The sequence below is a fragment of the Grampus griseus genome (genome assembly GCF_964374135.1).
Source record: "Grampus griseus genome assembly, chromosome: 5".
NCBI lineage: Eukaryota > Metazoa > Chordata > Mammalia > Artiodactyla > Delphinidae > Grampus > Grampus griseus.
This window is the reverse complement of record NC_138998.1, coordinates 49,815,025-49,841,158: the sequence shown is the minus strand read 5'-3', so window position 1 is coordinate 49,841,158 and position 26,134 is coordinate 49,815,025. Positions and strand designations below refer to the sequence as shown.

The following is a 26,134-nucleotide window of genomic DNA, read 5'->3' as shown; positions in this document are numbered from 1 at the left end:
TCACTAAAGAATGGGGACAGAGGCATTCTGTGACCTTCAAGATGTTTTCCTATATTGGTAACATTAAAAAAATTTTTTTTCAACTTCAGTATCAAGAACAATTACTAAATGAACTTCAACTTGCTTAGATAAATCATGCCAAATTTTCCATCTTAATACCTTCCAAGATATACAACTATGTGCACGGACCTCAGGAACACAGAGAATGACCCAGAGTTGCTGGAACTTCAGAATGAAGTTTTAGGAACAGTATTTGTAGAAGCTGAAGGGGGTAAGAGTACAACTATGTCACAGAGTTAAAAAAGTAAAGCTTATTGGTGAATTTTTAGAAGTCACTGAGTATAAAACAAAAAAAGGGGGGTGGGAGTAGGTTAACAAAGTATTTCGGACATGAGAAGCTTGAAAATACTCGTGGATGACATGGAGTTTAGTATAAAAGGGATATCTGAGAAGAAAGAAATTAATATTCAGAGAGTCGCTGCTGTGCAGAGGTAATCTACGGCTAAGAGGTTAGCAGGTAAAGATGGAGAACGCCAGTGTGGGATGGCTCCCGCGTCCCCCTGCTCATCCGTGAAAGCCCAGGCCAGGCTCTCAAATGGCTTTAGTCTTGGCATTAGAGTAAGTACATGTTCAAAGGTACAGGCGATGTGAAGAATCTGTTTGTAAACCAAGTGTGATCCCAGGTTGCAGACAGCATTTATAAATAAAATATTATGCAGCTCTTCTTGTCGACAGAAATGGATAGGGTTTAAAAAAAAAAGATAATGCTTTAGAAGGCTAAAAGATTGATAGAAACGACAGGAGTGATAATGTGAATGTTTATCGTTATTTATCAGAAATTAAATATGTCCAAGCCACTACTGTCTGAAGTTTTACAAATGGTAAATCACAACTTCCATGTTTGACAGGTAGCGTGGCTCCAAATGATTTTGAGATATTATAATTTATGGCATGTTCCCTCCTTTAATAAAATCTAATTTAAAGTACACAGGATTACTGAGACATAACCGCTTTACTTGGAAAGACAACTTACTTTTTAATAATTTAAAGTTAGCTTCATGCAAAATCTCCTACTAAAACATGGTCCTAATGGAAATGCATAATCTCTCTCGACACTTTGTAGGGCCATTGCCATCAATAATCTGGTCAAACACAGGCAGCAGGGACACCTGTGGCCAAGGCCTTGTCCTGGTCAGCTACTGCTGCTAGGCTACTTGTGGGGTGTTACATAGAGGGGGGTTCCAAAGGTCTAGGAGTCGGCTGGTCTCCAAGATCTGAGGTATGGATGCCCAGTAGCACCCTGATTCTGCATCTTGGGGGATGATGGACGTGCAGCATGGGAGCAGTCAGGATCAGAACCTCCCTAAGATGAGCACTTGAGTTCCTGTTCTCCCGGGGAAGCAACAAAAACTTCACCCCAACTAGAGAAAGAGGTGAGAGGAGGCTGGAAGCCCACACCCTTGATCATCCTGGAGCAGACCTAGCCACTGGACTACTGACCTCATTGGACATGAAGCCCCAGCGTGTTCTGGACTAACTTGCTACTGCCAGTGTCCACAAGCCCAAAAGGGCAGATTTCCAGGGTTCCCCGACTTGTTTCCATTTCATAATCTTGGGCATGCCCAAATAATTTTTTCTACTGCATACACTGGGTTCATTCAAGGACAAGGTTAATCTTTACTAGAATGTGAAGAAATCTTGGAATACAAACCAACTGTGTGTTAACAGAGCTCAAGGTGCTCACTTTGGCAGGGAGTGAGGCATTAAAAACCCAGCTGCTTCCTTTTTCAGCTGTGCTCCTCTTCTCGCTCAAAAGAATTCACAGTTCTCGCTAATCTGCCATCATCCCGCACCTAGACCTAGCCTGAGAGCACACATTCGCCAGCCTGGGCATTGAGACAAATGGAATTGTTTTCTGCCCAGGGTCCAGGGTGCTTGTCCTCCGATTCTGGTTAAAAGTGCTTGAAAAGTGCTCGATTTGCCAGCAGCTGAATCATGAACACAGCGTATATCAGATTAGTCCTGCCCCAGTCCTGAGGTCCCCTGCTTTGCCTCTATCACCTCTCTTACCATTGAACAAAAATACACTGCGTATTATCTACGTCCTAGACCCCACTGGTCAGCTTAATCTCCATGCCACCAGGCAGCCCACTCCCTGATGCCACTGCAACTCTATTTACCACAGAGTTCACTGGGCCTAGTCTGGATGTCTCATTTATCTGGTCCTTGGTGAACAAATGCTTCTTTTCAGTCCTAGATTCACAGAGTGAAGCAGGGGCACCACCTTCGGGGGCGAGTCGCAGCCTTACCACAGTCAGAAAGCTACATACTCCACCCACATGTGTCCCTGCTCCATCCTCATCCTCACTCCCTTTGCAGAAGGGTCATACATATGGTCACCACTCCTAATGATAATCAGAGTCCGGATGTTCTTTTAGGTCCTACAAAGTTCCTGCTTTACTCTGAAGAATGTCAACTTTTCGCCAGACTGTGAAAGGACCCAACCTTAGAGAGGCAGGGGTGAGAGAAGAGAGCATGGGGGAGTGTGTAGAATGTAACCCATGTGGCTACACAGCAGACAGTGACTCACCCTTGGAAACATTTTTCAGGATGAGTTAATATAAACTTCAGGGACAAAGATATTCTCAAGCATTATTTCACTCTTTAAAATGAAATTTGGGGATAAATGATAAATAAAAGGTTTAAAATACTTTAAGGAATATATTCTCTATTTTCTCATTTTATCTTCTGCCCTTTTACTACCTACTTGAGTATTTTTCTTTCTAATCTAGTTTAAAATTTTAAATTAGCTCTTAAATAAGATTATAAATATATTATCCCCTCAAAAAAGGGGGGAGGGAGCACTTTGCTGACCTCCTGTGAGTCGCCCAAAGGAAGAGGACACATGTAGTACAACAATGAGGCAGAGACATTAATTGGCAGGAAAGCAGTTTTTCTCATGGGTTCCCTTTCCTTATCACTGAGGGAACAGCAGTAATCTCTCCCATCTGTTTAGTGAGAAGGGCCGGGTTTGTGCACCGCTGAGTCACACCCCGTGTTCGGCTAGCGAGCCGCGCTGGCCACAGGGTCTGAGTCCCATCCTACCACTGCATCTCTGGGGCACATCTGTCTTCCTTCCCCTCTTCCCAGAATACTCAGAGGAGAGCAGGGGTAGGAAAAGAGTTATGCTGTACTTTCAAAGTCCATGCCCTTGCATATAAGTCTTAGGACATGGTACCTAAAACACTGTATGTGCTACACAAAGATAAAGGGAAAAAGATGAATGGACTACGAGAGTCAAGAGAACCTTTTATGTCACACGGTGACGATTTTAAACATGTCCAAACGTTCTTTGATCCTCCATCCAGTGAGGAGCAAAGCCTATGACCCTTTCCCTCGAATGTGCATGGGCTCGCGACTGTAACTGACAGATGGAGTGGAAATGAAGCTGTGTGACTACCAAGGTGAGGTCTGAAAAGATGATGAAGTTTCTGTCTTTTCCCCGGAATGCTCACTTTCGCAATTCTGACTCCCCTGAGGCTGCCATGCTCTGAGGGAGCCTGAGACGAGGTCCCACCGCAGCCTGCAGTGACCACTAGATTTGTTGAGTGAGGACCCCACCAGAAGGTTCTCCAGCTCCCAGCCAATGAGCCCTCCCAGCTGAACCACCAGAAATTGTGGAACACAGGCTAGCTACTCCTCCAGTGCCCTGTCCAAATTCCCAACCCAGAATCCATGAGATAAGAAAGTGACTGTTTTAAGGCATTACGTTTTGAGGTAATTTGTTATGCAATATTACAGTCATTTATTTTGATGTCCACAGATGTCTAGAATATGAAGTTTTTCAGTGAACTTTTATAAATTCCTCCTGTACTATAAATAGCCAGGAGGTAAGGGAGCAGAAGTGTGCATGCTCGTACTCAAAACCAATGTTTAAAGTATGCCTGGATAAAGGCTTCTATTTTCTACATGCACTTAACACATGCTTTTTCCCTCAAAGCGTCCAACAAAGTAAGGCCTCTCTGAATAGATCTTAAAAATTATTTCTGTAGAAGCTAAAAATGTAACAAGATTCCTATAAGACAAAGATCAACCAAAATTGTTAATCAATGGCAATGCAGTTACTTCATTTTACAGAGTGACATTTTAGAGAATTAAAATTTTTAATAATGCTATCCCCAAAGTTGTAGAGAACCCTGGGAATATTTTTAAATACAGACATGCAAAGGTCTTTGGGCAGTTTAGGTATTGCATAGCCTAAAGCCTCAGGAGTGAGCAAATTAAATAACCTTTCAAAGGACCTTCGCATATAATCGTGTTTCTACCTCTGTTTGGTATCTGTTTATGACACATAATGGAATAAAGTTCCAGTGGATAAATCAATTTACAGATAGGTCTGCCTATTTGAAAAATGTAATCTAAGTATATAAAAAGTATTTATTTCATAACATGCCAACTAATTTTTAAAGTTAAAATGTTTAAAAGTAGTTGTTAATTTGTAAAACTATGTAACTGAAAACAAACAAAAATATTTTTTTCAAATCTGTTTTCCTTCTTTATAAACTTAGTATCTTCATAACGTTGTCCTCACCGCTTGGGAAGATGAATCCTTAAAATGGGTTTGTTTCCTGCTAAGGAACTTAACACATCTATGGCCAATTCTATACATACAACTCACGCATACTCCAACTAATTCAGGCCACAGTATTTTCTTGCCGGGAGTAATTCTGTAGACTGAGGTTGCTGTGGTTTCTCTGGCTGACATTTCCAATTCCCCTGGACTGCACTAACAATCTTGGAAGCTGGTATTTCCAACACTGGTACTACGAGATGAAGTTGGCTGATATTTTCAACTGCCTTCAGATTAACAGATTGGAAGTGATCCTTCCTGCTCGCTGGCACAAGAAAATGAGAATGGCCAACACCAGGGTGCCCTGTGGTCACGTGGCTTGTACTCTTCCTGATGTTTTCTTGATTTATTGACCTCCTTCTCTTACAGGTTCTTTCACAGCCATGCCTGTTGCCTTCCCAAGCTGCTCTTACCATGTTTGATAACTGCCTGCTAAATAAATAACATGCATTTGGTTGTCAGGTGTCATGTGCTCGTGGCCCATGGCTGCTGGATCCAGACATGGGCTGAGTGATTCTGGGCTGGGCACTCTCTGTAACAGCATAGCTCAACCTGTCAGAAACATCAACGATAAATCAAATAAAAAAATAAGGCTGCACTGGCCAACTGAACTACTACCAGGCTCGAAGATTTAGTCTGCTAGTACATCTATATTTAGAAGCTGTACCAGCGTTGGCCGACCCTAGGCAACATCAAATATAAATGTTGGCTTGAGATATAAAAGCATGTATGGGTTCAGCATAGCCATATATAAGAAGGGGTTCATAACAGGGAGGTGGGGACACTCCACATCTGGGTGGATTCCAAAGTTCTTTGCACCAAACCTCACTCTCCCCTCAGTGATGCCTCTTTCATTTAACTGACCACTCTGGCACAGAGGAATTTTCAAAGGTAAGAAAAGGGGGTAGCGTAGTTTGTGGCTGCATGTCACTAAATAAATACTGCATGCATTTTATCCCCTGGCACACTAGTTTTTTATATTAGTGGGAGAGGCTTGGCTATCTGAAATAGTCAAGGATGTTCCTCTGGTTTAAAACAAACAAACATAATGTGCTTATATATCTCTCCAAATACGGAGGTTCACCTGATGTCGAGTGCTCTGATAGGATCAATGTGTTGGGACTATCCCAGTGAAGGGAAGGGGGTGATTTTAGAGCAGGTTGCCTATACAAGGGATGAACCAAGGGACGGATGGGCTCAGTTCACCCACCTAGCCAAGGCCCAAGGCGGCCATCCTCTAGCTGGCAACCAACAAGCAGGACAAATGAGTTGATAAATTAGGTGCCAAGGACCAAGATGCGCATATGTGATATAGCCTCAGCTGGAAGCTCCCCACAAAGTCTGCTGCCCTAACACATGATAACCCCCTCCTGTACACATGACAAATGGTAAAAAGCACGGAGAATCTGCTTCCGGTGTGCAGATGTCCGGGGTCCCTAAAAGAGAGGGCTCCTTTTAACTCAGTTCTTTGATACCTATGGACTTCTCTGAGTTATTAAATCCTTCCTTGCCTAGTTTCCTTCCATAGGGGCTGTAGTGGAGGAAGCTGTTCCCTGGGACCTCAGAAACCACCCTTTGACATGGAGGTGGTAAAGATCTGTGACGTGGCAAAACACTGTCATTCTGCCAGGTCACTGATTTGGCCCTTACGTAAAATATGGTTTTTGATGGACAAATGACAAACGAACCTGGGACCCCACTCTCCAATCTCCAAGAGGGCACTCCCCGAGAATGGGCAAAGAGCTCGTGGGCCTGGGCAAGTGGCACCTTCCCCTGACTTTCAGCCAGGCATCGGCGATGGGCTGGGGAGTAGGCACTGGCCTTCCGAGTTTTCTCCACTGAACAACAGGCTATGCAGCCTCGGGAAGCAGGGCTCCTCAGAGACAGCGTCAGCTGCACTCTCGGCGAGGCTCTCCTTATCCGCTCTGTGAGGTCAGTAAGTCACTCTGCTTGCCAATGCTACGGCTCTTCCAAGAAGGGCTGTCTAACCAGAAAAGCCACATGCAAATTCACTCGTTCCAAGAAGCCTTTTGAAAGATTATCAATATAACTAATACCTAAGTTAAACAGGAATCTGATTAATAAAGCAGGAACCAAGCACCTCCTACGGGGCCAGCTCTTTCTCTACATGAGCTAGGTTGGCTGCTCCGGAACTAGATGCCCACAAAGCGACAGTCTGGGGCCTGCCACCTACTCTAGGTTTCTACAGTGGAGCTGCTGAGCCTGGGCCAGGCTGCCTAATGGTTCCCCATGGGCTTCTGGGCTCTACCTGGTGCCGGCCTTTTCTGTTTGAGTTCAAAGTATACTCCCCTTGACTTCTGCAGTATTTATGTCATTCGCGGTCTGCTGTGTTCTACAGTGGCGTTCACTCATTAGTCACCAGGAAAGCCAAATGTGACATTCCTTTTTGGGCTAGCTGAGTCACATGTGATGGAGAGTCTCGGGAACTCCACTAGTCACATTCCCACAAAGCTATTTTTCTGGTTCTTTTGTATATTCCCAACATGTCATGTCTGGAAGCAAAGCTAATGGCAAATTAGCATCTCTATATAGCACTAACATCCATCTTTATTTAGTTCAAACCAGAGCTATTAACCTCAGGGCTCCTGCCTAAGTTCCTGACAGAAAAATGTCATATTCCTTTCATACACTCCTTCTGTAATTGTTGACTTTTCCTATCCCAGATCTTAACATCAATGCGCTTAGGTGGTCTGAAATACTCATTACACAGAATCTGTCATTGTCCAAGTTATCTCATTCGATTTTAACCTACCTGTGAGATAACAGACGCTATTTTTCAAGTGGAGAAGCTGAGACTTGGAGGTTAAATTATTTGTTTGACTAGTTAGAGACAAAGCAGAAACAATCCAGTTCTCTTTGGGTGAACACCATGTCACTGAACACATAAGCATGAATCCACGCCACGTGTTCACAGTGAGATCTTAGGAGACCTGCGTTTGTGCTGAGAGCTAGCTGCTAATAGCACCAGTTAGCATTTCTGTAGAGCACGCGTCAAAACAATATCTAAGAGTAGAACTCACACTACCACTTATCTGAGTCACCCCAACAAAGGGATGTGGCCAGGAAAGGCCACACCTTTCCAAGTTATGAAAACTGATCTGTTTCAGGAGAAAACTGAAACTGGTGGCTATAGCTGAAAAGCCAGTGACACCTGTGTGTTCCATTTTTAGTTGCTCATTACCATCTCATAGTCCCAGTTACTTCCTGCAGTGATGGAAAAATTACGGGAGTGGCTAGGCACAATTACTCACGGAGAAAAGTAGGCATCCAGCCCTCTTGCAGAACTATTAGTGAGTAATTCCCAAGTGAAGTCTGTGAACAGTGATCTGACATTATTGACAATGAATTTAGGAGTCAGGGTGTATTAGCTTCCCGCCCCGTGCTTCACGGTTCTGTTTTCTGTTCCCCATTAGGGCCACACCTGCCTTCAGAGACCAGCAGGCGGTTAGCTCTTGATTTTAAGGTGGCTTTTCCCAAGGTCAACTCAGCACAGCATCCCCAGTCATAGGAGAAATAAAGGCCAGGTACTCACTGGCCTCTCTGCTTCTGCTCTTTCATTCATGAAGTTCTTTTTCTAGAAACTTGACAGTAGGACTTGAGGCCCTGTGCTCTTAGTTTACTAACACCTTCAGAATTTTACACTAATTATTTTATTGGAATGGTGATTAAAAATTTGAGCAAAAGAGGGACTGTCCTGGTGGTCCAGTGACAAAGAATCCGCCTTCCAATGCAGGGGACACAGGTTCGATCCCTGGTCGGGGAACTAAGATCCCGCATGCCACAGGGTGACTAAGACCGCGTGCCACAACTACTGAGCCTGCGCCTCAACTACAGAAAGCAAACCTGCATGCTACAACTAGAGAGAAGCCTGTGTGCCACAACGAAGAGCCCGTGTGCCCAATGAAGATCCTGTGTACCGCAACTAAGACCTGACGCAGCCAAAAAAATAAAAAATAAATGAAATAAATGTTTAAAACAAAATTGAGCAAAAGAATAAATTCTGGGAACTCTAGCCAGGGCTGATATAATAAAAATATGGGATGAGACATTCGTGGTGCATGTATGTAGATGGGGTCACCTCACCCCAAGCTGTGATTCTCAGACCAGGTGCCACAGCAGGAATGGGGTGGGGTGAGACTCCTGAACAAAAGTTTCTTCGAGACTGAACAATACCTGCTTCCCTCTCAGGCGGGGATCTGCTCCTTTGTGCACCCACCCACCTTTCTGCCCTTTAAGCTTGTTTCTACAGCCCCCTGGGTGCCAGAGAGGCCATGAGGGCATGGCTGGGAGAGGCGAGCTCTGGCTGTGGAAAGGGTTGGGCGTGGGGGGAGGAACTTCAGCTGAACACCCCTCCTGTTCTCCTGCCCCACCATTCTCCACCAGGGCACGGTCTGGAAGGAGACTTGTACCAGGTGCACCTGGCTCAGACACCACCAGCAGAAGGTTTTGGAGGGACAGCCAGCGCCTCACGTGCTCTCACTTGCTGCAGGTCAGATGTTGTTCTCTGTTTGTACATTTGATTTTCTTCCTTGAAGAATATTAAGCCACAGGACATAAAAGGATTCCTGTGTTGGCAAAAGGCCTATAGTCAATTAGCCTGGAATTTCCAGGAAAGCTCACCAGAACCGACACCAACAGGCATTCAAAGGTGGGAAGGAATATAAAGAGGAAAGGGGAAGACAGAAGAATTAGGATGGAAGTGAGGGCAAGATGGAAGGAGAGCCAAGGACGGGAAAGGCAGGAGAAGGCCCAAAATAAACAACTTCACATTCTGTGGTCACTCGTCCATAGTGGGTCCTACTGAGTACAAATGATCATCAGACAGAGCTTCTCCATTTCATGGGAGGCTGTAGCATGTTTCCTCCCAGCATCATGCCAGGACACTTTAAAGTCAAATTCAAAGGTAAGGTGGCCAACAACTGAGTCACCATTACTATTTCCTGCAGCACCTGGGTTTTTCTTGAGGTTTCCCACTGACCTTACTTAACTTATGAAGCCATGGTCCAAGACAGAGAAGCAGCCAAAAACACAGGAGACAGACAGACAGACAGACAGACAGACAGACACACACACACACACACACACACACACACTCACCAGTGCTCTGAGAAGATATGGAGAGGAAAAAAGCTCCTCTTTACTAGGTAAACTCTATCTTGATATAAAACCTCAACCACAAGGGCCATAGGGGGTGGTTTCACTTTCCAATCAAGCCGCCTTAAAATGAAATCCACCTAATCTGTAAAATATACTGGTTAAGTCTGAGATTTCACCAATCTGTACATAGGAACTACTCACAAGGATCCTAAGAACAATAGATCATTGTCTTTGGTAACTTGGAACTCTAGCTGTTCAGATGCAACCCAGATGGGAAAATATGCTTCTGCAAAAAGTGACAAAGAGCCCCCTTCCCACATCAAAATTTCGTCATGAGAATTTCATCCGTTTTCATTTTACGTTGGGTTAAAATATTTTTCCCACACTTGACAAGTGGCTTTTTGCCTAAGCCTGTGTTCTGAATCTTTCAGGGCCCCTAAATTTAAGTCACAAAGACTAGTTAACTTGCATTACTCTCCAAAGTCAACATTTCCTATTCTTAAAATCCTTAGTCTGTTTGCTTGATCACAGAAAGAGAATAAAACACAGGTAAATGAATGAACGGAATTAAGATATACAAGAATAGTATCATTGCTTTTTAGAAACAGAAGATTTCTGCATCCCGTGTTCCTGCCTGAGATTCTGTGCAGTGTTAGTGAGGCCAGGAAAGCAAGGGGTCACCGTTCAGCAGAGAGTGGCCTAGAGTGTAAGACGACTTCACCACGGATACCATCCAAGGCCTCTGGTGACAGAAACAGCAAAGGGGGCACCCCCCTTCGAGGATGGTCTAGCCAGTAGGGTGCTCGCAGGTGGGTGAGACCTCCAGGTGCTGTCGTCTCCCCTGCCCTGCTCCCACAGAGAAACAAACTAGGCTTCCCAGGCTGCAGTGTGGTTTACCTTATGGAAACCATCTATGCAGGCTGGCCCTGGGCACTCAAGATAACAAATAAGTCAATTCTTGGTCAGACACTAGGGTCTCCAAAATAGATAAGATCCTATCTTTTCTTTCAGTAGCATGTCTTGCAAATAAGTCATGTAAATATGTTTTAATGCACAATTCACTAGACTTCAGTCCATCTTCATTTTCCACAGTCAATAACTATTGGTTTAAATTTTTCTCTACTTACATTATTTTTTCCATGTGTTTAGCATATCTTCAAAAAAGAATAAAATGACATTTGTTCAGCAATTTCATTTTTAAAAGGTGTTTTAGATGGATGAACATAAAAATATGATTACCTCATCCCATTCTAAAAGGTAGTTGGTGATTTTTGAACCGTTGTCAATTGGTGCCTAAAAAAATAAATAAATAAAATGAGATTAGAGAAAGTTGTTCACAGTTAAAAGTTATGAGCTCTCCACTTGGTTCAAATACAATGTCCGTGCTAGTACTGTACTCTCCCTGCAGGGGGATAACCCTGGATACCTCCTGTATTTGCTTCTTCAAACATTATCACAAAACCAATTTTATTACAAGTCAGCTAGTAGAGAGTGCCCCACTATTAATAAATTGTACCCCACGAACAGCCAAGCCCCCCTTCCCCACCACCTCTACCTTTACATTCACCTGGTGCCCTACTTCCTCCTCCGGGGATAAAACTTTTAAGAGGCATGTTAAATTCAAGGGTGGAGGAGAAAAAAGACAGGGGAGAAACACAGACACTGTTTGGGGTCTGATAAGATAAAGCTGACCCACCCTAGGTTCAAGAGTCTAAAGTCCATATTTTTGTAACTTCCCCCATACAGTTTTTGCTGTTTTAAGAGTTTAAGATTAGAAAGCCTTCTGTGGCATTAAGGTTGCCCTTTTTTAAAAAATGAGAAAAACCAGGATCTCCTGGATAGATTACCAGGGGCAATTAGCCCTTAGCATATTAGCAAAAAGAAGTTTCATCATTTGCTTTCCTCCTAAAAGCATGCTGAGATCTGCTTTACTGAGAAAGCAGGCTTTGGACAATGGGAAGAGGAGTAAAGAACTCTGGAGAAAAGAGTGCTTTGTAGGGTCAGAGCTGCCAGAAGGGGGTGCTACTGTGGAGTCACTCACAGCACTAAGGTAGTAGGATGATGTCTCCCAAGCACAAACGCACCTGGGCCTGGCTCTTCCCAGGAAAAGAGCCAGGGCCCCATAGAATGTGGTGACCTGCCCCCAGCAAAGGCAGCCAGGTCACCAGAGCTACACTGAAGCCCCTCTCGGCTGTCTGTCACAAGTGGTCTGATGTAAGTTGCTTAATAACAATGCTTAGTTTCTTATTCCAAGAATGGATGGGTGTGATAAGGAATTGGGAGAATATATGTAAATCACTTACTAAACTGCCCCGGTGTTACAGGAAGCCGTCAGTAAACAGTAGCTGTTGCATTATTATTGTTAATAATAAATGTATTAACATCGAGGGCTCAGTAAATATTAGTTAATTAATAAAGAAACTCTTCACCCTGGCCTTTCCTTCCCTCCTCCTTCTTTCTTCTGAGTCATATAATCTTAGAGTTCCAAGCCCCAATTACACGTGAGTGATGTATGTTCTACTAAACTGTAATTTCAGGCTTTTGTGGGCTCGATTTGGGAGAAAGGATAGGGTTACATTTAAAGGTCTAAATAACGGACAAAATCAAGGTTTTAGCTGAGAACCCATTTCTCAGGTAAGAACTACATTTATGATGCTCATATATTCCTTTCTGATGTCCTGCCCCACCACCCGAGTCCCTGATTCCTTGAGGGTGGGGACACAGCCCCTGGTGTTTGTGTTGCCCTATCTCCTGGCGCTAACTGGATGACATTAGAGGGCCCTGAGCTCTCTCAGTGTCTTGGTGGCTTCAAGGACAGGGGGGCAGCCAGAGCATGGTCGCCCTGTCCTTGTACCCCCAACTGGAGCACCGTTATTGGAAAATCTGTTCTAAGAACAGGGAAACTGAACTGAATCCAGAACTTTCAAGTTTGCACGTAACTGAATGGAACAATAATCCGCTTCTGATTTACAATTAAATAAAGGGAGAAAGAAATTGTGAAACATTTTCCTCCTAGTAAGAAATCTTTTTCTAGAAGTTGCTGGTCTGCCTGAGGCCCGAATTTCATCCAGGTTTTAAGCAGAGTATGTATCAGTGATTCCCAACTTTAGGTTTATAAGACCCCAGGGTCCCTCTGGTAATCTTTAAGATTTCTTATACTTTCCGAACAAAATGGATTTTAACTCTTTCCTTAAGATATATTTACATACGTATATGTATAAATACAGAACACATTTTAAAATGGACGTATATGCTCCAAGGACTTAAACAATGATGACCAGTTGGGTGTTAAAACTCTGAAAAGGTAGGGAATCACTGACCTGGATTATCCCTGGAAGCCAGGAAGGAAAATAAAATAGTTCAGATTCTACAACTTTGCCTTTGACCAAATAACACACTCAGTGTTGGCCACTGGCTACGAGAGGGGTCTACAGAAGTCCATGCTTTGTTGCTAACCACTACTCTCAACTGCTTTTATCAACTCCCAAGATAAATTTGACCCTCTGGTCTAAGAACAAAAGAACAAAGTATTTGTTCACCAATAAGGAATCTCCCTGGTCATCTTATCTGCACATCAGTGTTTTCCCCCAATACCACAAATCTTTATTATCTCTACCTCTATAAATTTTACATTTTGAACTATATTTTAAAGTATAAATATACAGAAATAATTACTATAGAGATTGATAACATAATCTACTATTTTCTTACAAACACACAACTGTGACTGATAAGTCAATGATATACTACTTTAAGGACCTCTCTTTAACGAGAGTTATTTGTAGCCAAAAAGTTGTATTTCATGAAAACTACTACATGATTCAGATGTTAAAAAAATAATTAGTAATCCTAACTGACCTAAGGCCTAATTAGTCAAAATTAATGAAACCTTAATGTAGTTTAGAACACTAAACATTCTAGGCAGTTTTAAATATTAGACATTGCAGAGTCACCACTGAAAGAAGCCAATGGACCCATAAACCTACTTTATCTCTAAATCTTTCTTCACAAAAATGTTTTACTCAAGTCCTCAAATGTCTACTGCAATGAGTTAAACTATCAGAAAGTGATGACATTTAGGTGTCTTAAGTATTTGTATCACTTATAAAGTGTTGCTCATGACCCTGAAAAGAAAGCTAAAACTTGATTTCACAGTTCCCTCTCCCATTCTTTTGCCCAATTTTTATAGAGACGGCAACTTTTGATATCACATAGTCACTATGCAGAAAATGAAACACCATCACCAAACTGGAATACTGCTAAATAAACGTTTCAAATGGCTACGGACTTCAGAATATTCCTGCCACTTTGTGCTACCCACCTTCCACTGCAAGGTTAGTGAACTTTTGCTCCTGTGTGCCAGCTTAGGCGGGAAAGGACACTCGGGTGCGCAGCTGTGGGTGGTGAAGCTAACCGGCTCAGAGCAGGATCCCTTTACGGAATTGTACATAGCATATACCCTGAAAACAGACAGACAAATACCGTCAGTGGCAGAGGCCCATCACAGAAGACCGGGGTTTTTATCTCAGCTTTGCCCCAGGACCTTCCACAGAGAACAGAACTTCTTATGTAGTACACACCATGACCCTTATGCCTCTTTACTGGTCTTGTCCTGACCTAACTATGGTCAGCGTTTTCAGGGGAAAATCATCCCAGCAGGTGATGTGCCTCAATGCGTTCTCTCCTCCCACTAACTGTCAGAGCCACCCAGCCCCATTTAAGACAGGCAGAGTCTACTGACTGGAAAAGAATATGCTCAATAAGGAAATATACTTATTCCCCAAAATGGCCTCCAAGTATATATTCGAAAATCCATCAAGGCACTCTCTGGTTGACTTTGTCTGGAAAAAGGCTAAAAGTACAGATAACGGTTGGGCCAAAGGAGACAAGAAGCAGTGATGAGAGTCCACAAACAGAGAGAGAGAGGTAGAAGTACAAACAACAAAGTAGATATCATCTTTGAACTGTTGATAATACTGCAGATATTTAGGTAGAAATAAGGACATTTCACACACAGAAACAGGCTCGCTACTGCCAAATGCATCTCTCTTCTAATTCATTAAAAACATGGTACAGTTCAGGTACAGTTTATCCATGTGAACATCTAACTCTTACACCTGGAGCCAAGATTAAGGATGTGCATTCTGCACATTAAAATGCCTGGCTCAATACTCAACATATGGACCTGATTTCTCCAGAGAAGCTGTGAAAAAAAAAGCATATAACACACTATTATAAAACTACACTCCTTTCAAATAGCACAAAATAGGATTATGCTGATTTTTACCATCTTCTTTTCTACTTTTTCATTTTTTAAATATTGGGCATTAAAAAGAAACCTTGAAAACATACTCTTTTAAAAAGACAACAAAGGAATCTTTGCTGCCTAAAGAAGATGCATGGATTAAGCTATTCAGAATTTGTAAGTACATCAAGTCCTTAATTCTTAACAACTCTTTATGAGCTGCCATTAAAGACAGAAGAACACTCAGACTAGAGAGGTGAAGTAAATTTCCCAAAGCTACACAGCTAGAAAGTTGGATCAATTGTACTCAGTCATGGAGATCTAACTGCTATACTATATTCCCTACTGTCCTATTCATCCTGCAATCCACTTCCCCTCACTCTACCCAATGAATAAATAACAGCTACAGATAACATTATGGAAAATAGGACCTAACTGAGGAGAAAGGATTTTAAAAATCATACACCTGAAGTCCACCACAAAATATTTATAGAGGCCATGCAAGTCGAGAGTCCTAACAGACATGCCTACCTTCCATTCTAAAAGGTAAGATACATATTTACTGGATATTTGACTTGTTTGCCTTAGGGGAGGACACCGTGATATTTGATCCAAACAAAAGATACCTCTCATTAGGATGCTCTTCACCCAACCTGATGACAGAAACGCTCCTTTTTGCATTCACTGTAAGTAGGAACATGGTAACAGAAAATGAAACAGGAGAGTTGGCAAGATCATTTCCGTGTATCAGGACAGGTTCACTGGGCATTAAGTTACTTAAAAATGAATCACAGAATGTTCCAGACATGGGCAGGGTTCCAGCCTGAACTTTAACAGATCCGTTGAATTCTCCAACTGATGGCTTATCGACTGTATTTTGCCCAAAATACGTGTGGGGGGAGGGAAGGAATATAGTGTTTTAAAATATTACTGCCACCTATGAATTAAAGGACATAGGCAACGATCACCAAAAAAGAGACATGCACTCCTAATGAGAGACCATGCCACTATCTATAAAATCCCTGCCAGAAAAACTGAACCTGTATCTGATTAAGCCTCTTCACTGCTTTATAGGAAACATGGAGAGAACATTATTAAGCAACACTACAGGATACAATCAGGCTAATTCACAGTGTGGAAAAGTCTACAGGACAAAAAAAAAATTTATTCCAACAAATAAATTGCAAGAAGAGAAAAAAGGGATGGAGGGAAAACCTATAGCTTAAAAGAAATGTAAGAGCTATAAGCCAAACACAATACTCAAACCACATCTGAATTCCAATTACAACAAACTGAAGAAATAAAACCTTCATTTTTAGGACAGTTGAGGAAATGGGAACAGTGTCTGGATTTTAAAGACATGAAGGAATTTACCATTTTTGTTTATTTTGGATGGGCATGGGGTGTGTGATGATGGTAATGTGGTTCGCAGGTGAAATAATATGATGACCGGACTTTACTTCAAAATAACTGTTGGGGGAGGGCGTAGCAGAAGGCACCAAGGAAATAAAAAGTTGGGTGGTGGGTATATGAGAGTTCATTAAATTACTGTCCACTTTTGACTATAACTGAAATCTTCAGAAACACAAAGTTAAAAATTAAGCCAATGCTGAAAAAAAAATGGAGATCTCTCGTTTAAAAAAATGAACCTCTGCCTTCTCTTAAAAACCAGAAGTTCTAGCAACACTGAGCTGCAGACCTGAATGACGGGAATTAAATGAAACTGAGAGCAGCTCCCCCTTTAGATGGGCAAGTGCTGTCCAGTTCAGAGTCCCCACCACTCCCTACTGCTCCCCGGAATTGAGATTGCTTTTTCGCTGCCTTTTACCCAATCCTCTTTCCCCCCTTCCGTTCCCAGGAGGTATCTCATGTTGCAGTCACTAGGCATTTGCTTATGAATTCAGACTATACTCAGACAGACCAAGTCCTAAATATCCACAAAAACAGTCAGCACCAAAAATCCATTGGGTAACAGAGCAGAGGAGAGGAGGTAGGGAAAGAGCCTGCCAAGGACTAGCAGACCGCAGTTAGTTATCTGGGGAGAGCTGGACTCAGTCAAGTTCATTCTTTCTTTTCAATGAGATTCTTGGAGTCACAAATCCATACTTATCGGGCTAGAGAAACACGAGAGAAGGAGGCTCCTGACAGCCAGGTTGGGAGGATGACAGTAGGAACGAAGGAACCTGATAGCACAAGTAAAAATCTGGGGTACTTGAGGACGGACAGTTGTACAGGTCTGCAGGAGTTAGTGCCCTTGTCTTTAAACTCAGAGAATGTTATAGTTTGTCTAAATGAGGAGTCAATGCTCTGCACTTGTAAAAAGTCTGTCTGCAAAGGAAACAAGATCTATTTCACGTGGCAATATAAATGTGCTGCACTCAGTACCTAAAACTTGACATGATATCTAAGTACCTCATGATTACATCTGTCAGTTCAAATTGTTCAGTAAACAGATAGCAACTAATAACTGTAATAACTACCTGCTCCGCTTTTACCAGTAATTTTCACAGAAAAGTCTCTGTAAATGACATTACATTTTGAAGAATGTTGCAATCATGTTTCTCACACGATGGTGATGTGTTTTCTCTAAATACCACGATATGACAGGAAGATCTGTGGAGTAGGACGAGTGTCCTAAGTTAAATATATCAGCAAACAATTCAGTTCTTTTAGCATTTATACCAGCAAAGAGGAATACACTTTTCTAAGGATATAACTAATCTTGTGTTGGGTTTGCACATTTGTTTCAGTTTAAGTACCAACTAAATGTGTATGGAACAGGTGCTCCAAGAATTTCAGAAATTTGCCTCCCCTTTCCTCCAGCACGTCTGTAACATACCAGGAGCTGTAATTTCTAGTCAATAACACCTATTTCGTGAATGGACCTAGAGTCTGTCACACAGAGTGAAATAAGTCAGAAAGAGAAAAACAAATACCGTTTGCTAACACATATATATGGAACCAAAAAAAAAAATGGTTCTGAGGAACCTAGGTGCAAGACAGGAATAAAGACGCAGACGTAGAGAATGGACTTGAGGACACGGGGAGGGGGAAGGGTAAGCTGGGAGGAAGTGAGAGAGTGGCATGGACACATATACACTACGAAATAAAAAATAGATAGCTAGTGGGAAGCAGCTGCATAGCACAGGGAGATCAGCTCGGTGCTTTGTGACCACCTAGAGGGGTGGGATAGGGAGGGTGGGAGGGAGACGCAAGAGGGAGGGGATATGGGGATATAAGTGTACGTATAGCTTATTCACTTTGTTATAAAGCAGAAACTAACACACCACTGTAAAGTAAATATACTCCAATAAAGATGTTAAAAAAAAATAAAATAACACCTATTTCATAACTCCACACTGAGCTGGTCAACCACATATTTTTGGATTGTTTCATCACATAATTTTTCTGGGAAATGTTATTACATGATATCATCTCTCGGCAACCTCTTTGCCAAATTGTTTATGACAATGACTGGAAAACGGCCTCAAATTCTGCATTGAAATTGCTATCCATTCCAACACTCAAATTCCTGATTATCCTATCATTGATAAAAATATAAATTCTTGACTTTCACAGTAAAATGATTGTTTCAATGCGACTATTAATTATAAAACTACCAATTAAAAGAGGAATATGCGGGCTTCCCTGGTGGCGCAGTGGTTGAGGGTCCGCCTGCCCATGCAGGGGGCGTGGGTTCATGCCCCGGTCCGGGAGGATCCCACGTGCCGCGGAGCAGCTGGGCCCGTGAGCCATGGCCGCTGGGCCTGCGCGTCCGGAGCCTGTGCTCCGCGGCAGGAGAGGCCACAGCAGTGAGAGGCCCGCGTACCGCAAAAAAAAAAAAAAAAAAAGAGGAATATGCTTTTCTTTGTATGTGTATAAATAAATGAATATATAAATGTTTGTGATTGTAAAGTTACATACTTATGCCTAAGTATTATAAAACAGAATGTTATTTATTTGTATGTATGTATGTGTTGGATTTTTCTCATTCCTCTCTCTTCCTCAACACACACACACAGACACAGAGGAGATTCTGCATTGGTGGCGTCATTCCGTAACAAAATACCCTATATGGAAACACTGAATAAATACACTTTGACAATTACAAATTGATTCCTTTTAAACATTCAGCCAACATTAAACCAAAAAAAGCAATCTGTGTAAGAACTGGGAAACTAATATAAAAGTGATGACTCTAATAAAAATAACCCAGGACCCAACACGTAAATTTTTTAAATCAACATAATAGAGGAATTATTGATGAATTACTTTCCTCAATCACTAGGAGAAAAAAAAAAGTGGTCAGATAGATGTGGAGCAATGACACGAAAATACATAGCAAAAAGTGAGGAAAATAATCTTTAAAACCTGAAATGTCTCAGGATACAATTTTCAATGTGGAATTTGGACTAAAGGGCATAGCAAGCGCCAATCTGAACAGCTACAGACACATAACCTATAGCACCGTCTCAAGGATGCCACTGGTCTCTTAATAAATTATTCCCAATAACAGTGAGATGATGGCAAGTAGAATTCAAGAACTCTTCTTGCCTAGGAACTGATGCCAAGCACTATACAGTTCAATGACAGGACTCCATGACTGAGAGGCTGCTACTTTAAAATATGGTTGTGTATCTGACTGGTGAACTCTGACCATACTCACTAACAGGAGGGAGGAAAAAACTGAAAATGAGAAAAAGAATTCCATAAGATACCAAGCAAGCAATGTGAAGGGGATGAAATCAGAATAGCAAAACCAAGAGCATCAAGAAAGGAGCCCTAGGTGAGATGTCAGTACCTGAGCTGAGAAAGAAACCTTTCACTCTACGGAAGAGTGATCTGAACAGAGACTTCTGTAGGCCTTTGTCAATGTGCACTATTAACAACTAGAAGGAGAATACAGCCTGCTTGACACTGCTACAAGAAACATGTGTTTTTATCATTGGCTCTCCAGACTTCCTATAAGGTGACACTTTCTAAATTGGTAATGTACAAATGAAAACGGTAATAAATATAATTGTTCATCTTGCAGGTGTACAGTAATGGAATTCGTTTGGAGCTTCTGTTGTGGAAAAGTTAGGAAATATTTCCATGTAGCTTTTTGAGGCCTTATAGGTGACTATTAAATTTAAAATTATATTTGAGGCTACTGTGTTGATAAAAGCTTACATTCCTGGAACTAAGATTTTGAGAATGTTAACTGCATCATAAAAAGAGATTTTTGCTCTGCTTTTTTCAGCTCCAATTATGCTATATCTTTATCTCAATAAAATAATGAGTGGTATAGTCAAACTCCATCATGAAGTCCTTTTTATTATTAGTGTGGAAAATCTGCAACCACTTTGGAAAAACAAAACAAACAAAACATTTATAGGTGTTACAGATTTATAATAGATTTGCACATATATTTCATTTGCTCTCACACCATCTTTCTGAGGCTGGTATCGTTATTATCCTCATTTTATGAATGAGAAAACAAGGACATTGAAGCTTACATGGCTTGCCTAATCACATACCCTCAGTAAGTGCCTGAGTCATTAATTCCAAATTCCAAGGTCTGCCTACTATGTCATCAAGGTGCCTCCCAAAGCAATTCAAGGCAGAAGAGACTGACTCTACGTAGGGGCTGGAAGTGTTAAGAGTATTCTCTAGCTTGAAAAATGAAAGGCTGTATAGGGAAAGGGAATGAATGATCTATATGGACTGTGGAAGAGCCAGGGCAAAGTAACTACAATTGGGACTGTATGTAGACATTTTTCTTAGGAAAGAATTTTTTAAAAATACTAAAAGCGATGTGTTCTGGAAGATGGCGCAATAGGACATATGTTCATTCCCTCTTGAGAGAGCACCGGAATCACAAGTAACTGTTGAACAATCATTGACAGGAAGACACTGGAACTCACCAAAAAAGATACCCTACATCCAAAGACAAAGGAGAAGTCGCAATGAGATGGTAGGAGGGGTACAATCACAATAAAGTCATAACCGCTGGGTGGGTGACTCACAAACTGGAGAACAATTATACCACAGAAGTCCACCCACTAGAGTGAAGGTTCTGAGCCCCATGTCAGGCTTCCCAAGCTGGGGGTCTGGCAATGGGAGGAGGAATTCCCAGAGAATCAGACTTTGAAGGCTATAGGGATTTCATTACAGGACTTCAACAGGACTGGGGGAAAGAGAGACTCCACTCTTGGATGGCACACGCAAAGGAGTGTGTGCATCAGGACCCAGGGGAAAGGAGTAGTGACCCCACAGGAGACTGAACAAGACTTACCTGCTAGTGTTGGAGGGTATCCTGCAGAGGCAGGGGGTGGCTCTGGCTCACCATGGGGACAAGGACACTGGCAGCAGAAGTTCTGGGAAGTACTCCTTGGCTTAAGCCCTCCCAGAGTCCACCATTAGCCCCACCAAAGGGCCTGAAGACTCCAGTGCTGGGCCGCCTCAGGCTAAACAACCAACAGGGAGGGAACTTAGTCCCACCCAACAGCAGACAAGTGGATTAAAGTTTCACTGAGCTCTGCCCACCAGAGCAAAACCCAGCTCTACCCACCACCAGTCCCTCCCAGCAGGAAGCTTGCACAAGCCTCTTTGATATCCTCATCCACCAGAGGGCAGACAGCAGAAGCAAGAAGAACTACAATCCTGTAGACTGTGGAACAAAAACCACACTGAAAGACAGACAAAATGAAAAGGCAGGTGACTATGTACCAGATGAAGGAACAAGATAAAACGCAGAAAAACAACTAAATGAAGTGGAGATAGGCAACCTTCCAGAAAAAAGAATTCAGAATAATGATAGTGAAGATGATCCAGGACCTCGGAAAAAGAACGGAGGCAAAAATCAAGAAGATGTCAGAAATGTTTAACAAAGACCTAGAAGAATTAAAGAACAAACAAACAGAGATGAACAATACAATAACTGAAATGAAAAATACACTAGAAGGAATGAATAGCAGAATAACTGAGGCAGAAGAACGGATAAATGACCTGGAAGACAGAATGGTGGAATTCACTGCTGTGGAACAGAATAAAGAAAAAAGAATGAAAAGAAATGAAGACAGCCTAAGAGACCTCTGGGACCACATTAAACACACCAACATTCGCGTCTATAATGTGTCCCAGAAGGAGAAAAGAGAAAGGACCTGAGAAAATATTTGAAGAGATTATAGTCAAAAACATCCCTAACATGGGAAAGCAAATAGCCACCCAAGTCCAGGAAGCACAGAGACTCCCACACAGGATAAACCCATGGAGAAACATGCCAAGACACAAAGTATAATCAAACTGACAAAAATTAAAGACAAAGAAAAATTATTAAAAGCAACAAGGGAAAAATGACAAATAACATACAAGGGAACTCCCATAAGGTTAACAGCTGATTTCTCAGCAGAAACTCTACAAGCCAGAAGGAAGTAGCATGACATATTTAAAGTGATGAAAGGGAAGAACCTACAACCAAGATTACTCTACCCAGCAAGGATCTCATTCAGATTCAATGGAGAAATCAAAAGCTTTACAGACAAGCAAAAGCTAAGAGAATTCAGCACCACCAGACCAAATCTACAGCAAATGCTAAAGGAACTTCTCTAAGTGGGAAACACAAGAGAAGAAAAGGACCTACAAAAACAAACCCAAAACAATTAAGAAAATGGTAATAGGAACATACATATCAATAATTACCTTAAACGTGAATGGATTAAATGTTCCAACCAAAAATAAGACCCATAGATGTGCTGTCTACAAGAGACCCACTTCAGACCTGGGGACACATACAGACTGAAAGTGAGGGGATGGAAAAAGATATTCCATGCAAATGGAAATCAAAAGAAAGCGGGAGTAGCAATACTCATATCAGATAAAATAGACTTTAAAATAAAGAATGTTACAAGAGACAAGGAAGGACACGACATAATGATCAAGGGATCAATCCAAGAAGAAGATACAACAATTATAAATATATACACACCCAACATATGAGTACCTCAATACATAAGGCAACTGCTAACAGCTACAAAAGAGGAAATCGACAGTAACACAATAACAGTGGGGGAATTTAACACCTCACTTATACCAATGGACAGATCATCAAGATAGAAAATTAATAAGGAAACTCAAGCTTTAAATGACACAACAGACCAGGATAGATTTAATTTATATTTATAGGACATTCCATCCGAAAACAACAAAACACACTTTCTTTTCAAGTGCACACAAAACATTCTCCAGGACAGATCACATCTTGGGTCACAAATGAAGCCTCGGTAAATTTAAGAAAACTGAAGTCATATCAAGCATCTTTTCTGACCACAATGCTGTGAGATTAGAAATAAATTACAGGGGAAAAAAACGTAAAAAACACAAACACATGGAGGCTAAACAATATGTTACTAAATAACCAAGAAATCACTGAAGAAATCAAAGAGGAAATAAAAATACTTAGAGACAAATGACAATGAAAACACGATGATCTAAAACCTATGGGATGCAGCAAAAGTAGTTCTAAGAGGGAAGTTTATAGCAATACAATCCTACCTCAAGAAACAAGAAAAATCTCAAATAAACAATCTAACGTTACACCTAAAGGAACTAGAGAAAGAAGAACAAACAAAACCCAAAGTTAGCAGAGGGAAAGAAATCATAAAGATCAGAGAAGAAATAAATGAACAAGAAACAAAGAAAACAATAACAAAGATCAATAAAACTAAAAGCTGGTTCTTTGAGAAGATAAACAAAATGGATAAACCTTTAGCTGGACTCATCAAGAAAAAGAGGGAGAGGACTCAAATCAATAAAATTAGAAATGAAAAAGGAGAAGTTACAACAGACACCACAGAAATACAAAGCATCCTGAGAGACTACTACAAGCAACTCTATGCCAATAAAATGGACAACCTGGAAGAAATGGACAAATTCTTAGAAAGGTATAACCTTCAAAGGCTGAAACAGGAAGAAACAGAAAATATGAACAGAACAATCACAAGTAATGAAATTGAAACTATGATTAAAAATCTTCCAACGAACAAAAGTCCAGGACCAGATGGCTTCACAGGTGAATGCCATCAAACATTTAGAGAAGAGCTAACACCCATCCTTCTCGAACTCTTCCAAAAAATCACAGAGGAAGGAGCACTCCCAAACTCATTCTACAAGGCCACCATCACCCTGATACCAAAACCAGACAAAGATACTACAAAAAAAGAAAATTACAGACCAATATCACTGATGAATATAGATGCAAAAGTCCTCAACAAAATACTAGCAAACAGAATCCAACAACACATTAAAAGGATCATACACCATGATCAAGTGGGATTTATCCCAGGGACGCAAGGAATCTTCAGTATATGCAAATCAATGTGATACACCATATTAACAAATTGAAGAATAAAAACCATATGATCATCTCAATAGATGAAGAAAAACCTTCTGACAAAATTCAACATCAATTTATGATAAAAACTCTCCAGAGGGCTTCCCTGGTGGCGCAGTGGTTGGGAGTCTGCCTGCTGATTCAGGGGACGTGGGTTTGTGCCCTGGTCCAGGAGGATCCTACATGTTGCGGAGCGGCTAGGCCTGTGGGCCGTGGCCGCTGGGCCTGCACGTCCAGGGCCTGTGCTCCGCGGCGGGAGGGGCCACAGTGGTGAGAGGCCCGCGTACTGCAGGAAAAAAAAAAAAAACTCTCCAGAAAGTGGTCATTGAGGGAACCTACCTCAACATAATAAAGGGTGTATATGACAAACCCACAGCAAACATCATTCTCAATGGTGAAAAACTGAAAGCATTTCCTCTAAGATCAGGAACAAGACAAGGATGGCCACTCTTGCCACTATTATTCTACACAGTTCTGGAAGTTTTAGCCATGGCAATCAGACAAGAAAAAGGAATAAAAGGAATCCAAATTGAAAAAGAAGAAGTAAAACTGTCACTGTTTGCAGATGACATGATACTATACATAGAAAATCCTAACGATGCCACCAGAAAACTACTAGAGCTAATCAATAAATCTGGTAAAGTAGCAGGATACAAAATTAATGCACAGAAATCTCTTGCATTCCTATACACTAACAACGAAAGATCAGAAAGAAATTAAGGAAACAATCCCATTCACCACTGCAACAAAAAGAATAAAATACCTAGGAATAAACCTACTTAAGGGGGTAAAAGACCTGTACTAAGAAAATTATACGACACTGGTGAAAGAAATCAAAGATGACACAAACAGATGGAGAGATATACCATGTTCGTGGATTGGAAGAATGAATATTGTGAAAATGACTATACTACACAAAGCAATCTACAGGTTCAATGCAATCCCTATCAAATTACCAATGGCATATTTTACAGAACTAGAACAAAAAACCTTAAAATTTGTATGGAGACACAAAAGACCCCAAATAGCCAAAGTAATCTTGAGGGAAAAAAAGGGAGGTGTAGGAATCAGACTCCCTGACTTCAGACTATACTACAAAGCTACAGTAATCAAGACAATATGGTACTGGCACAGAAACAGAAATACAGATCAACAGAAGAGGATAGAAAGCCCAGAGATAAACCCACACAGCTATGGTCAACTAATCTATGACAAAGGAGGTAAGGATATACAATGGAGAAAAGATAGTCTCTTCAATAAACGGTGCTGGGAAAACTGGACAGCTACATGTAAAAGAATGAAATTAGAACACTCCCTAATACCATATACAAAAATAAACCCAAAATGGATTAAAGACCTAAATGTAAGACCAGACACTATAAAACTCTTAGAAGTAAACATAGGAAGAACACTCTTTGACATAAATCACAGCAAGATCTTTTTTACTCACCCCCTAGAGTAACGGAAATAAAAACAAAAATAAACAACTGGGACGCAATGAAACTTAAAAGCTTTTGCACAGCAAAGGAAACTAAAAGAAACTCAGAATGGGAGAAAATATTTGCAAACAAATCAACGGACAAAGGATTAATCTCCAAAATACATACACAGCTCATGCAGCTCAATATAAAAACAAACAAACAACCCAATCAAGAAATAGGCAGAAGACCTAAATAGACATTTCTCCAAAGAAGACATACAGTTGGCCAAGAGGCACATGAAACCTGCTCAATATCACTAATTATTAGAGAAATGCAAATCAAAACCA

General features: G+C 41.4%; 1 protein-coding gene across 2 annotated transcripts in view; it reads right to left on the bottom strand.

The window, feature by feature from the left end:
• Positions 1–26,134, bottom strand: part of FNDC3B (fibronectin type III domain containing 3B) — a 357,932-nt gene that overhangs the window by 68,785 nt on the left and 263,013 nt on the right. For both annotated transcript variants that reach the window (XM_082654911.1, XM_082654912.1), the window contains exons 10-11: positions 14,070–14,208; positions 10,988–11,041 (exon numbers count right to left, since the gene is read on the bottom strand). In XM_082654911.1, the coding sequence (XP_082511037.1) occupies positions 10,988–11,041; positions 14,070–14,208 (193 nt within the window). The remainder of the gene's footprint in view (positions 1–10,987; positions 11,042–14,069; positions 14,209–26,134) is intronic.